This window comes from Narcine bancroftii, chromosome 3 (genome assembly GCF_036971445.1).
Source record: "Narcine bancroftii isolate sNarBan1 chromosome 3, sNarBan1.hap1, whole genome shotgun sequence".
Lineage (NCBI taxonomy): Eukaryota > Metazoa > Chordata > Chondrichthyes > Torpediniformes > Narcinidae > Narcine > Narcine bancroftii.
In genome coordinates this window covers 154948409-154964230 of record NC_091471.1, presented here as the reverse complement: position 1 = coordinate 154964230, position 15822 = coordinate 154948409, and the positions used below count along the sequence as shown (strand labels likewise).

Here is a 15822-nt window from a genome sequence, read left to right as displayed (position 1 = left end):
TGCCTAACAGTCCCCCAGTGCTGGACTTTGGGGCCCGAAGTCCCGTGCTGGCCGCTCCAGCCTTGTCGTCCCACGCCAGGGGACTGTTGGCAGGTGAAGAGAAGCCGTCAGGTGGCTGCCCCTGCCCTGACTCAGGAGCCGGCATTTGCTCCGCGGCACCTCTTCCCGCTGCGGACCTTTCAGGTGGCAGATCACTGCCTTCAGCGCTGCCACCTGAACATCCCTTCGCAGACACTCGCAGCCGGCTCTGGAGCCGCATTCTCCCGGTGATTCCACCTGAAAGCAGCAACTGAATATTCTTTGGATACATGACAAATTAAAGTTATCAAATGTCTTCATGATCTTTATGCAGACAGTGTTAAGCAGCTTCAGCTCTCTGTCACACACATGTGGCTTACCTGCATCACATTTAGTTCATTACTTTCTGATTTGATTTTTTTTTGTAATTCTTTATTTATTGCACTATGAACCATATCAATCAATATATTTACAGATGCATCTCTTTAAATATTCACAGTGACATTTTCTCTTTTTTTTCCCCATCCTTCCCTTCCCCCTTCCCACCCCCTCCAAAAACAGTAAATATTGAACATATAAAATACAATGAAACAATATCTTTATACAAAAGGAATACAAACAAAAAAGACATATCATCTACTTATACACATTAAATCTGATCATGTTTATCTTCTTATCATTTTAGGTGGTGGTGGTCTGAGGCCTGATCTTTCTATTATGTTCCATTTATGGTTCCCAGGTTTTTTCAAACATTGTAACTTTGTCTTTTAAATTATATGTGATTTTTTTTCCCCCCAATGGGATACCCTTAAACTTGGTATCTTTATTTTCACTTCTTTTCTACCTCTTCGCCACCTCCATCCCTTTTTTCCATTACTGTTTTTTTAAGTTTTCCTTTTTAATCTCAATATATGACAATGCACTTAAGACATGAAATACCCCAACAATCCCCACAAGCAATAACCCTTTAACCCCAAATGAACCTCCCCTCCTTGGATTGCCCCTTGTACCTTAACGACAACCACAACTCCCCTTTCCATTCGGCTTGCGAACTTACTCGCAAGCGTCAACCGATTTCACAGTGACCCTTATTCTACCCCCCCCCCCAGAGAATACTATTTTCCTATACTTATAATAAAGCTTTTTTTTCCTTCTTCCCCTTCTCTTATCCATCTTTAAATCTTTATATATGCATTATCTTTATATTTATTACATATTTTTGTATATTTTCTTGCTGGTCATCCTTCTTCTCTCTTCTCCTGTCCTGCAAATGTTCAGCAAATTCTTGGTCTTTCTTTGGGTCCAAGAAGAGTCTATTCTGTCCCCCAGGAATGAATACTTTGAGTACTGCCGGATGTCTTAATATAAAGTTATACCCTTTTTTCCATAAGATTGTTTTCGCCGTGTTGAATTCCTTCCTCTTCTTTAAAAGTTCGAAGCTTATGTCCAGGTAAAAATTATTTTTTGTCCCTTATATTCCAACGGCTTATTGTCTTCTCCAACCTTCTTTCTTGCCTGCCCCAGTATGTTTTCTCTTGTCGTATATCTTAGAAATTTTACCAATATGGATGTTGGTTTTTGATGTGGTGGCAGTTTCGGTATGCGCACTTTTGATTTCTATTTCTTCATGTGAATCATGTGAATCTGTTATTCCCAGCACCTTTGGGATCCATACTTTTATAAATTCCTTCATATCTGACCTTTCTTTGACTTCTTTCAGTCCCACTATTTTTTATGTTGTTTCGCCTACTGTAGTTTTCCAATACGTCAATTTTTTGTGACAATAAATCTTGTGTCTCTTTAATATTTTTTTCACTCTCTTCCAACTTCCCTCTTAAATCATTTATCTCCATTTCTACAGCAGCTTCTCGTTCCTCCACATTTTCTACTCTTTTCCCTATTTCAGTCATGACCAACTCTTAAGCTTTGTATTCTGTCTTCAGCTCTTTTCATTTTTCTTTTAATTGAACTAAATTCTTTTAATGACCTCATTTGTTCTTCAAAAAAGGCTTTATCTAAACTTTGTCCTTCTATTTTACCTTCTTCTTTCCTTTGAAATTCTTGGTCTTCTTCCTCTTCTTCTGTGTCTGTACCTATGTCTGTGTCATCTTCTCTTTGTATCTTTGTATCTTCATCCTTCTCTGGTGAGCTGCTTCTGTAATCTTGCTGGGCCTCCAACTGCTGTATCTCCTATTGTTGGGCCTCCTGCTACGGGTCGACCCACTGCTGGGCCCCCTGCTGCAGGCCGACCCACTGCTGGACCTCTTGCCACAGGTTGTCCCCCTGTCAGTCGCCCCATTGCCGCTCACCCTCTTCCAGCCCTTCATTCTCTTTCTCACCACTCTTCTTTTCTTCTTTCTTGTTTACTTCTCCTAGCCGAACACCCCGATATTGGGTGTCTCTCAGCTGGCCGTTTCGCAGCTGGCAGCTGCTCAGTAGAGACCCCCTCCCACTGACGTAAACCTTTTCTTTTACTTACGCACTGCACATGAGCAAATCTTTGCGCATGTGCAGTTGCGCGCCTCTTGTCTCTGAGAGCCATTTTTGAAGTCCGCCGGTTGGGAGGACACCGCTCCTCTGGGGACTCACCAACACCGGAGATCAGCCGCTCCTCTCCACGGTGGCTCTCTGTTCCAACATGCAGGTAAGGCTGCCTTTCTTCTCCAGTGATTTTCCTTCTTCCCTTTTCACTGTTATTCTTACTTTTTCTCTTTTGGGTGCCATCTTCTGTCTCTTCTCTGTAACTTTATTTTTCTCTTCCTGTATTTTATGTTTATTGAGCTCTGTTTTTTCACACTTTTTTCTTTTCTTTGGAGAGGGCTGGTTCCACCCAACCAGCCACTACTCCATCACGTGACTCGATATTTTATTTCAAAGGCTTTCCCAAACTTCCCTCAATTACCTGCCAAATAACCACGGGAAGATGCAATATCAGCTAATCCAGGAGTGAGGGGGACAATTTCAAAAATGTGTAGCTCTATTCTGTCAATTAAAAGTCATTAACTTTCCAAAATAAAGACAGAATGGGAGCAAAAATTGGAAATTAAAATTGAGGAGAAACTGTGGGAAGAGAATTCACTCTATCACCTGTATTCAGTTCAAGGTGTTGCACAGGGTTCACTTTTCTAAATCCAGACTGGCAGCCATTTATCTTGAAATAGAGGACAAATGCAATCAGTGTAATGGCTCCATTCCCACCTAAATCACATGTTTCAGTGTCCCAAAGTACAGAGGATCTGGAGCAGAGCCTTTAGCACATTATCCAAAATGTGCCAAGTTAATTTGCCTGTTGACTGCATTATTTGGAATCTCAAACAAATCCCTAAATTCTGTATTTACATCCCCATTAGCCAAGTCTAATCTTGTTACACTTGGAAATCTGATAGGGCCCTTTCTATTACACAATCGATTAAGGACATCAGTTTCTTTATTAAACTAGAGAAATCAAATGCACGTTAAGAGGGTCAACCGGAATTTTTTTCAACAAATGGCAAAAGTTTGTGTTTTTTTTCCCTCTGAATTACAAGTACCTTCAGCGTAAAAGACTAACTGAGACAGTTGTACCAGTATAATCGGTAATATACTGATGATACTATCAGCAAAGGTGCCGAGGGGTGGGGAAGTCCAGGAGTGTATCTGAGGATGTGTGTGAACATTGTGTATATGTTTGTTGGTGTTTTTTTTAAATAGGACCACAATATACATTTGTATGATGTGTACAAAGTTGTTTTTGGTGGTCAATAAATATATTTAAAAAAAACACAAAAATATCACAATGACCTTGGCATCCTCCATCTGGAGAGAGGAAATATTTGCATGATTGCCTCATGATTGTGTGACAATTGGCTTTGCTTACAAAGACCATACCCAATGAATTAGCCTGTACAATTTGGGTTTTAAATTAGGAAACCTGGCTTCTTGACTGACATGCAGTAGGAAGTAGAAAGCTTGTAAAAATGCAGTAAGGCACAAAGTATTTTTCAGAAGGAACAAGAAATTTGCCAAGTAATTGTTGAGCAATTAATGTGATTAGTGTTGTGACAATGAGCCATGAGTTTCAGTGGCCTGTTGTATTTCTAGTCTGCACTTCTTTGTTTCAAGGGACTAAATCCACAGAGCCAAGTTATCAGCAAATGTCCTTCAATGAACTGCTGCTTTAGGCTAAAATTTATATAGTGGAAATGATTTTGAATGAGCATCACCAGCTTGAGATGGAGGAGTCCATGGATCACAAGATATTTACAGATCTGCCAGAATACCAGGCTGACATCGGGTAGGAGTAGCATTTAAGCCGCCCGTATCCTCTATTTATTAAAGAAAACACTGAACAATATGCAAAACATATCTTTAGGAGTTGAAATCAATCATGTTACAGATTGGGTGGACAGTTTTGGAAACTTCATCTGTAAATGTAGATCCTGGAGAGGACCTAGAATTTCTCACAAGCACGTCTGCAATCCTTGTGTCTGAACAAAGAAACTGAAGTAGGGCATTTAAACTTTGACATGTGGTGGGAGTGCACTAAAGAGCCTGAACATTTGGGAGCAATGTTTTATTTTTTTAAAATTTGTATTATAAATAGTAGTGATCTCAACTTTCATTCTTTCAGTTTTCTTATTTCTTGAAGAGTTTTTGTATTAAGTATTAAAATTCTTAATTTGAATCCATGTCTTTCTTTATGAATATTTGCCTCACTTAGTCACGTATTCTTGCAGACAATGAAAGCTGTGCAATCATTCAAGTTTTACTTTGCATTACAATATTGCACAGCTACAATCTTTTCCTTTCAGTATTGCATGTACTTTAACAACTGAGGTGACGAAGAAGCATTTAAAATGAACTAAAATTTAATCAAACAATTCCACTGGTTTACTGAGCAAATGTCGCATCTTAAAGATTATGATAATGGAGAGTATAGCATTGAGTTGTTCCTCAAGTGATTCTAAACAAAAATATTTTGCATTGTATTTCATTACATCAAGAAATCAATCTTAAAATGCTCTTGCCTGTAAAATACTCATCTGAAACTTCTGGGGAATTAAACAAGAAAGTCTGCAAATGCTGTGATTGTGGTTTAATACACAGAAGTGCTGGAGAAACTCAGCAGGTTTATGCTGATGTTTTGGGCCTGAGCCCTTTGAACTGTATCAAGATCATTATGTCATTTTGGTTTGGAAACTTGAATATTTTAATTAGTCTGGTAGAAATTGTGGATATTTTAAGTGGCACTCTTAATGATTTAATTGTGCCATTAATTTGTTAGACGTGTAAATTTACCGGACAAGTAGATGTGCTTTTTGTTTTCTTTCAAATTCATAATTTGCTATAATGCACAAGAAATTTATTTGTGATAGTAATTAAATACATCTGTTCATAAATATGGTTTGTTTTATTTGATCACTGTTGATGGAATTGTATTGGAATGCTACGAATTAATTTATGGCATGTGATTTCTAATTATGTTTTGTTCCCTTTTTTAAATTGCAGTGCAAGCTTCACATAAACAACCCTGGCAAGTCAAGGATGCCACCCTATCCATCTGCTTAACTGTAACGCATCTTGCATCAGAATGTCCATCCATTTTTTAATGAAATAGCATTGATAAAATATTAACAATTGTCTTTTAATATAGGAAAATCCTTTTGTGTGAATTCCATGAAGTGGAGAAGGGGTGCACCTTATTTCTGAGGGGCATTGGGGGAAATAAGTCTGCTTGAAAACACAAACTGTAGCTAAATTATAGAATAGTTATTACATTTATGCTGAGGTTAAGACAAGGTGTGCAGGAAAGAAATAGATCCTTTCCCATTTGGAGTCTTGTAGAAACCAGATCTGGGTTAAATAATTTAGTTACATAATTTGCCAGTATTACAATACTGTTGTTACTGCAAGAAATGGACTAGTTTAGCAAGTGAGATGTTCATTTTGGATCATCTGTATAATTCTGGTTTCCTAGATTCATGAGGTATATTTCTGAAATTTGTGTGTGTTTCTGTCATTAAGGTGGAGTTTAAAATATTTTTTACTTTTAACGTGCATACTAAAGTTGTATTAACTTGGTGCCATAAATTCTCTCTTTTGGATCCTTTTCAATTCCTTCATGGCTGTTGTGGATATGCTTCTGTTATTGACGCTGATCTATTTTCTTCTGGCTTGGCTGTGCCTCTCCTCCACTAATTTTAAAACAAGTACCGTAGTCACTGTGTCAGTTTCACAGATTCTGAATTTTCAGTGGCAGGTTTCTGTTTTGCTTATGAACCAGACATGACTCTGGGATAGCACCCACCCTGAGGGTGAACAGCCCTAACTGTCTATGTTTTAACCTTAAGCCTTTCTGCCAGAAGAGCTGTTAACTGCAACTTGACACATTATAAGATATGAAAGTACTTCCCCTCTTGATCTAATCTTTTGAATGACATAATCTTTTACCATAAATCTAACTTTAAAAAACTCTTTTTAAAAACTCCCATTTAAACTGGTAGAAAGGTAATCTCAGCATTTGCATTTTTTCTTGGGGTTGAATTTTTATCAATATATCAAGTTAGAATTTTAAAACAGATCCTGATAAAAGCTTCACAAAGTTAAATGGTTGCATGCCATCTGTACTATTTGATTAACTGAGTAACTCCTCAGTTTAAACTCAAAAATAACTTGTCCACCAGACTGTCTCAGATGGATGGAGCCTTCCGCAGTGTCAGCTCTGAGCTGGACGGTCAGTGCACCTAAAAATGTAGGCTATTGAACCATGGAGAGAAAAATAGTAACATAACCAGTAATGAAGTCCATCACTACAGCTTTTTCTTATGAAGACTGTATGTTGGCCAAAATGTTAAAATTAATCCTGCAAAAATAATTTTGAGAATGTTAGTCAAAGGAGGATGCATTTAATTATATAGCTTTCCTGGACCATATTGGCTGATTATGCTGGCATCGGTTTTATTTTGTTTTTGTATGTCTTCTGCCTTGTTTTCACAGTAATCCTTGGCTCTGCACGGAATAGCTAAAATCCCACAAATCTAGTTGGATTGTACTTTCACCTTTGAATGTAAGTACAAGAGTTGAAATTGCTTGTATTATTGGCAATGAAACAAAGAGCCCAAAACATTGCTGGACTGTGCTCTAAGCTGTTTTAGTTAGAATGGTTCAGAGCACTTCCAGGGCAAACTAATATCTTGCTCCTGATGTCTTTCGCTCCTTTCCTCATTTTATGTTGTACTCTGTAAAATGCCTTGTATATTAAGAGCTGTCAAGTTTTCTTTCGCATTTACTATGCTCCACCATTTTAATGAGGTAAACACTGCAAAAATTTTTAAGCATATAAATTTCTAATGCATTTTTATATGAATTCCACTCTATTAAATGAGCTTGTTGCTAAATATTGTTATTTCTTTGAGGTGCACCATTACATACCGTAACCAGATATTTTTCTGTTGCCAATGCAGTTTGTAGAGGTGAACTGTGTGTACACAAACAATGTGTACTTCGAGGTTCTGTTTGTGAATTCATAATGGGAACTGAACAGGGGAAGGGGAAATTAGTAAATCCTTAAATATGTTCAAACAGATCTCAAAAGCTACACTTAGAGTTGTGTAATTTAGCTTATACTGTACTTTATCATTGAGGTTTGTAAGGTGATAATGAATAACAGTAGGTCATTTTATTACATATATAAAATACTAAGCTATTCGTTATATTCACATTTTGAGTATTCTAGAGCACATATAAATATAATGGCGCCAGCACTGATGCATTTTATTCAAATATTTTGTATGACTTCTGTGTGGTGTGTGAAGTATTTTTAATGTCCCACCAAAGTATTGTGCTTTGGAGATCATTGTACTACAGCTGCTTGTAACATTAATGCAATTGGCTCCCAGAAGTGGGAGCCCAGAACCTGAATATCTTGCATCTGGTGTGCATTTTTGTGCTTGTGCGTATTGTATGTTATTTCTTTAAATTATGTTTTCTTGCAGTCTTTTCGGTGTACAGTTCTTTTGTCATTGGTGCATGCTTTGTTGTAGCAACTGACTTAGTGTGCTTGCAAAAAGTATACTGTATTGTCATGTCAATGTACTATTCCTGTAAAGCTGTATTCCTTTAACAGTGGAATTGGGAATTGTATATATCTAATTTTGAGGATTTGTCAAGCATTCACTTTTTCGACTGATTACAGCTGGGGAAGTGGGAAAATCGATGTTGTCTTCACATACAAAGTTGTACACATTTCAATTCCAATTTGTCTCTAAAATGGATAGGATATTTAGGGGGAATTGCTTTTCTTTAACAAAATGTTTGTTTCCAGTGCTCAGTAGCCATGTATCAGCTCACAGCTGAGCTATGTGAATCTAAAACCAGAGTTCATAGTGTCACTTGGAATAGTAGTTGAGGTGCTGCAGTTTCATTCAACAGGATTCAATCTACTGATTTCTGAAGGAAAAAAATATGATTTTCATCTGGGGCAAGATTGGATCTGGCTGTACTAATTGTTACAGATTAATATTCTGCTTCTGCAGCCAAGGTTTCAGCAGGGAACTGCAACTGTAAAAGCAACAGTAAGTTAAAAGGTTATCATGCCCTTTGCCTTATTTCACCAACTTGCCTTTTCAGGCAATTTTCTTTGTGCACAGGTTTCCCAATTTCATTCCAGGGTTTGGAAGTGCACTTAAGTTTTTATTAGATTCTGTTCCTTTTTTTAACCTCCTCTCACCACTGTTTAACCAATGTTCTTTCTTTAACTTTCCTCTGTAGCTTCTTTATCTAATTATCCTGCTGCCTGCCCCCTTCTCTACTGGACAAGATTCCCAAAGCTTTAGAAGAGCTACAATATATTCACACACCATGCAGAAGAATTCTTTCTTTGGTCATCATCTTATCTCTGCTCCTTGCTGGTAACATTTCTTGTACTGTAGCATGTTAGATATACATATATTTTATACATTTCTGGTGAGAAAAATCCAAAAGCATTCTACATGGAAGGACCAAGAGTGGACAATGTAATATAATGCAAGCACTTGACCTTCCCTTAAGTTTAGGGTCTGTCTAATGTAAAATTTTATTGTGGTTTTGGAGATGGAGACAGTAGTGCCTCTGGTAATTTGCTGTGATCACATTATTTGGACCTGTGAGTCTTGTACTTTTTACTTTCCAATTCACTTCTGCAAGTAAGCCCACTTTATTCAAACAGTTTGAATTGTTTTTTGGTTGATTATAATTCCGATTTACGTGAATGCAAAATTAGTGGGAAAAGACAGATCAAATGTTGACACGCAATATTCTTGAGTTTTCAGCATGAAAATCGAGGAAGGCCAAAATTTTTAAACAATAGGTTAAAAAATGCTCATTTTTTAGTTTTAATGTCATTTGTATCAACTGAATGAAAAGCATTTTTAAAAAAAAACCCTGAAAATATCACTTTTATTGTCTCTGGATTTTACTGTGACCTATTTTATACATGATTTATGAACTTAGTGGGGATGTAGGTCATTTAGGTGTAATTGGGTAGCAGATGCTCATGGGCCGAGGGGTCTGTTACTGTGCTGTATGTCTAAAACTAAAACTTGACATCATTGAAGCAGTTGGATTTATTTATTGATGTAATATTTGGTCAATAATTGAAAGCCTTTCAAAGGATTATTACAAGGTGAAGGGCACAGAGGGAGCTAATTCAGCCCATCGTTTCTGGGTCACATAACTGGAGCTACTCAAGTTTCACCTTCTAACACTGGTGTAGATCACTGCTCTTCAAATGCAGCTGTTTTGCAGTAATGGATTAAAGATTAAATGTTTTCCAACAATTAATCCAAATAACAAAAAATTATTCTGGTTAATGTATTTCAAGACGTGAAGGGTGCAATTCTGATGTGATCTTGGTTGAAAACTGTCCTTTGGTATAACCATGCTGGCTTTTCAGATATCCAATGTTCTGATCTCGTTAAGTAGGCTTTACTCTTACATTTGAAAACTTGGTTGAGACTGTGAAACTGAATTTTAAACCAACATTTCACCCTAAATATCCTTGTGATAAGCATTTTCATCCATCTGCACTGATGTTTTACCTAGAAGTTTGATTTCTGATGTATTTTTATTTTGAATTAAATAAAAGCTGGGTAAAATAAGTTCTGTTTCTCTTCTCCTTTGAATGTTTCCAATGCAAATCCAAATTAAACTTGATTTTAGCCTTCTACTGAGCAGATGGGTCATGGCCAAAATCTGTTTCCTTACTTTTCCACTGAAGAAGACCCCTCCAGCACTGCTCCTACTTGGGCCAGGGTGAAATTCCCAGGAATGCAGGACTTCCCAAGCCTTTTACACCATGGTACAAATTCCCTGGCAATTTATGGGGGTCCCACCCCCAGTGATGACACAGTACGTGCTCACAGAACTAAAAGTAAGTGCCCCACTCTCGGGCTGCTTCTGGGAAATCCACCACATAAGTGCTGGCTTCCCCTGCCTTGGTCATTTGCCTAACTCTAGTTAAGATAATTTTGAGGCTCCTTTTAATTTTAACTGAATCAGTTACCATTACAGTATACCCACAAGTAGCATGGTAAATTAACTTCCTGATTACAATAGTGGCATGTAATACTAGAACTCAGGTTTGATATATGAATTTTCAAAGCTAGTTTGGCTAAAAATAGAAAGCATTAAATATTTTGTTTTCAACAGAAACTAATTCCTGAATCTTTACTGGACATTCTCTGCTTTGTGCACTAAAGTTAAATTTGTTAAGAATGTTAAATTGATAACTAGTATATTGTAAAACATCACCTGCCAGTTCTGAACAAGATAAAACATATGATTCAGTCAAGGACAATTTTATTGCTGCCAGAAGCACCTCAGCAGTACAACTGCAATTCTTCAGGGTGTGCAGTACCTTTTTCAGACTGTAGAGAGAGCACTGTGCCCACCAGGTGATTTAAGAAACAAGTAGGAAAAATAAACAATTACTTTCCAAGATCAATTAATGCATAGCAGAGCGAAAGAAAATTTAATCTTAAATAACTGCTCTTATAGAATTATTGATCTTATGTGAATTCCTGGTAATGAAGCCTACTGTAATGCAAACTAAAGCTACTGTTTTTTTCCAGTATAAAAATTGGAGCTCAGATTTGTGCAAGAAAAACTGATGCACATTTGTGGCAAGTTTGTGGTTTCCCAAAAATGGCACAATTCAATTAAAAGAACAAATAAATAGGCATTTTCAATTAACGATTCTAGCATTAAATACTGAATTCACATAAAATCAACTACATCCTCTTACAAAAAAATTAAATGACTTCTTCAGATCCAAAAGAATAGTACATCTTCCAAATCGTAAGAAATAAAACTCAAAAGTGCTCTTTCCATGATAAAACAAATTCTTGCACAGTCTTTCAGCATTAAAAGTCTTCTCTTGTGCATAGCCAGAACCTCAAAAATTTAGCTCTTGGGGCAGTTTACTAGCACCGTGACCACTCCAGATTTATTTGTTTGACAAATTTTGTTTACATTCTGAAGAGCCCCATAAACCTCTCTAAAATTCTCTTCAAAGGTCAGGATGTAAAAGACAACATGCACAAACATATCTATAAGCACAAGGAACACAAGTCAAAATTAGACAGTTAGCAACAACTAATTTATAAAATTGAGAGTAACAGTTAATTATGGACTTGCAGAGGGAACAAATGGCACAAAACAGATTTAGAAATGGATGCAATTATACTGACAACATTGGAGAGAAAACTTTAAAATTGCTACAATTTTTTTGTTCCAGTTTTTGGGTCTTTTAATTTTTTTAATACATTATTTTTTAAAATACTTTTTAATGAGTGTTCAAATAAATGTTTAGACTAAAATTAGCAGCATGAAAATGTTTAGCTCATTTCATTTCAGCCTGGTAAGGTATGCCCTTCAACAAAACTGCTTCCATGTTACAGCAGCTTCAGCCTCAAACCGTAAGTATTTTGCCCAGTTAGATGACTGTAACAGGATGGAGTGGAGGACATGGGGATATACTGCCCTCTTTAATCTGCAGATTTGTGCTACAAATAGAGGTTACAGCATCCATCCCCACACTTTCCTGACTGCTATCTTCATTATACAAGCGCTTTATCCCATCATAGAAGTCATCAACATCCATTTCTTCTACTTTGCGTTTTGCTGAGGCTTGCTTGCAGCTGGAAGAAGCAGGCAGGCATCGGTATGGTGCTGCTGTACTGCCAATTCTTTTGGTGGTGTCCTTGATAAACTCTGGCTCTGTGGTAGGGGAGGAACATTGTTTAAGCACTCCCCTAGCACATGAGACCAAGGTTTGCTTGCAGGGGTTGTAGATGTACAGTGCATTGGGTGGTTGGGAAGACGGAAATGTGGAAAGATGTCGAGCCACAAGCTCTCGACACCGAATTAACTGTAAGCTACCAATCTGAAAATGTAAAAAGGGAGTGCAGTGTTACTCTGAACCTGAAGAAAACATGCAAATTGTACTGAGCACTCACTAATTTTAAATAAACTAACATCATAAAACTACAAAATGTAATACTTAAACATTGCATTCAGCAACAAAAAAGTTTCAAGTAGTTTTAAGAGCTTGGCTACTTGGGATTTCAGACAATGAACATTAATGTTCAAATTCACTTAAAAAAAAAAATTAAACCCATTACCCAAAGTTGTTCAATGGATGTTTAAAATGTACACAGCAGCTTTTAGAGGTTACAATGCCCTCAATAAGGAACTCTTCTCTATTCCTCCCTATGTCGTTGGTACCTACATGTACCACGACTTCGGTCTCATCTCCCTCCCCCTTTAGGATGTCCTGGACTCGAGCAGCAACCATCCCCATCCGGTTCTCCTTGCTCTGTCCACAGAATCCCTTGTCTGTATTCCTGACTATCGAGTCCCCTATGACACTTTCCCCAGCTGGGCTGTTTCCCCCAACAGTACCCAAAGAGGAGTACCTGTTGTTGAGGGCCACAGCTCTCTACCACCTACTATTCCTCTTCCCTCTCCTAACCGTGACCCACCCAACCTCCTCCTGTGGCCCTGGCGTGACCACCTGGCTGTAACTATGACGACCTCACTCTCCCTGACCAGAGCGAGGTCATCGAGCTGCAGCTCTAGTTCCTGAACACGGTTCCTGAGGAAGACTCCATGACTTCCCACACCTGACACAGAGAACAGCAAACTGCTCTCACACTCACCCCTTCTCTCTCCTCCTTCCTCAAATAAGTAGAAATTACTAAAGAATACAAAAGCAATTAAACAATTTTTTTCAGGAAGCAAACTTTTTAAACAATTTTGTCCAATGTAACCAATCTAAATACTATTAAAAGCATTTGTTTTATCAATGCACACAGATGTTAACTTTTGAAATGGGCATTCCCAAAATAAACATGGCTGGTGGCAAGGTTAGCATAGCAGTTAGAACAACGCTAGTGCAACACCAGCGACCCGGGTTCAAATCTGACGTTGTCTGCAATGAGTTTGTATTTTTCCTCTGTGTCTATGTGGCTTTCTTCCACGTGCTCTGGTTTCCTCCATTCCCTCAAAACATACAGGGATAAGTCAATTGGGGTACTTGGGCAGCATGGGCTTGTGGCCCAGAAGGACCTGATACTGTGCTGTATATCTAAAATAATAATAAAAAATACCTTTGCTTTTTTCATTAGATCAATCGTGAGAGCTAGCCAATCAGGAATTGATGTTTCCAGTCTGAGGCTGATGATGGCCAATGCAAGTGTAGAGCCCTTGAATTGCAGAAGCTGGTGACAGGCCACACACTGCTGTAGCTGCCTGATAAGGAGTGCAATATGTTGGGTTGGGTTCATCTTCAGTTGGTTGCTGAGCAACTGGGGACGGCTGGACATCATCATAGCATGGAACTAAAATATTTTTAAAAATCAAGATTAATTTCATGTAATGACAAGGTTTTATGGAAGATGAGCAAAAATAAAAATCTTAAGATTACTAAGTTTCAAACAAACATTTCAATCCATCCTATGCAATTGCTTTTTTTTCCCCATCTTGCTGTCTGTAAAGCCCTTTTTTAAAAACAAAATCTAGTTAACGATCATGCCTAACTGTTTTTAAATTACATTCCCTTTTTGATTTCCCTTTTCCTTTCAGTTCTTTCATTCATTTCTGAAAACACCAACATCTTCCATGAACTGGGAACCTATCATAAGTTTTTTTCTGTTAAGTTATTTCATATAAATTCTTCGTAGCCAAAAGATGTAGTACGATCTGGGAAATTCAGTATTAACAGACAGCTATAATCAGAAAATATTTAATCCTGTTTTCTGTCCCTCAACCAATCAACTATCTGGTCTAATACCTTAGCCTCAACCCCATAAACCCATTTAACTTTTTTTGTGGTACATATCTGACTTAAAAAATCTAGATAAACTACTTTCAATAATTGACCCTCATCTTTCCCAACATAAAAACGTAAATGCTGAAAATTCTCAGGAGGTCAAGCTGCATCTGTCACAAAAGAAACTTTTCTTTTCAAGTTACTGTTTCAAGTTGAGCATTTACCAGTATTTTTGCTTTAAGATTTCCAGCATCTGAGGTTTAAGCTCGTTTTTCCTACTAGATACTGCCTCAAAACACTATTAGTTTTGCCATTTTGGACTTGTCCTTCATAAAATCATGTTTCTCCTAATCAGATGAATTTCTCGTTACTGGTTTTCTGTTTCCTTCCTTTCTTAAATAGTGATGTTACTTTCTAATCTACTGAGACTATTCCAAAGTCTATTGATTCCAAAACACATCAGTAATACGTGATCTCTAAAATCCTCTCTCAAAACCTTGCAAATGAGAGTCAGAGGTACAGGTTTCACTCGTATGTTCTCATAATCACTTCTTCAATCACCGGACAGTTGATTCCACTCTACAACATTTGTGCCTTATGCAATGGGAACAGATTCACTAATACAGTAAAATCCCCATTATTCAACACTCAATCAACCAGCAAAAAAAGGAAATAAATAAACAGATAAATAAATATTTAAAAATAGACAAGAATAAATAAAGTTTTAAATAAAAGTTTAAAATTGTAATAGTAAACGTTCTCCGAAGCATCACACAACTCCTTGCGAACAAATATTCAGCCAGCGGAGCATCCTGCTCGCGCTCCACCTACAGCAGATGTTTGAATAAAGATGTCAGGATATATTGTCATGAACAAGTCATGAAATTTGTTGTTCTGCAGCAGCGTCGTAATGCATATTATAACCATCTTACGACATTACTATTAAAAATAAAGTAACAACAGTACACAAAAAGTAAGGTTCATTGATCATTCAGGAATCTGATGGCAGGGGGAAGAAGCTGTCCTTGTGCCACTAAGTGCTCATCTTTAGGATCCTGTACCTTTTCCCTGATGGTAGCAGAGTGAAGAGGACATGAGGGGCTCTTTGAGGACAGAGGCTACTTTTTTAAGACACCATCTCATGGAGATGTCCTCGAAGGAGTGAAGTCTGGTGCCTGTGATGTCGCAGGCCAAGTTAACAACCCTCTGGAGTTTTTTTCTTGTCCTGAGAATTGGCACTTCCATACCAGGCAGTGATGCAACCAGCCAAAATGCTGTCCAAGGTACACCTGTACAAGTTTACGGCATACTGAACTGCCTCACATAGCTGCTGGCGACCCTTCTCTGCGACTGCATCAACGTAGAAGCTCCAATACAGATCCTCAGAGATGCTGACACTCAGGAATTTGAAGTTCTTGATCCTCTCCACTACTGAACCCTCAATGATGAATGGGTCACGTTCCCCTGACTTAATTCATCGAGCTGATCTCTCTCCCTCCTGGACACTTCCTCATTGC

General features: G+C 37.8%; 2 protein-coding genes across 6 annotated transcripts in view; one reads left to right on the top strand and one right to left on the bottom strand.

The window, feature by feature from the left end:
* Positions 1-10133, top strand: part of LOC138757713 (septin-11) — a 116895-nt gene extending 106762 nt beyond the window's left edge. For 2 of the 3 annotated variants that reach the window (XM_069925457.1, XM_069925459.1), the window contains one exon: positions 5506-10133. In XM_069925457.1, the coding sequence (XP_069781558.1) occupies positions 5506-5521 (16 nt within the window). In that variant the 3' untranslated portion in view covers positions 5522-10133. The remainder of the gene's footprint in view (positions 1-5505) is intronic. The other variant, XM_069925460.1, reaches the window with a different exon arrangement.
* Positions 10134-10816: 683 nt separating this feature from the next.
* ccni (cyclin I) overlaps positions 10817-15822 on the bottom strand; it is a 52429-nt gene continuing 47423 nt past the window's right edge. For all 3 annotated transcript variants that reach the window (XM_069925472.1, XM_069925471.1, XM_069925470.1), the window contains 2 exons: positions 13644-13874; positions 10817-12418 (listed from right to left, as the gene is read on the bottom strand). In XM_069925472.1, the coding sequence (XP_069781573.1) occupies positions 11969-12418; positions 13644-13874 (681 nt within the window). In that variant the 3' untranslated portion in view covers positions 10817-11968. The remainder of the gene's footprint in view (positions 12419-13643; positions 13875-15822) is intronic.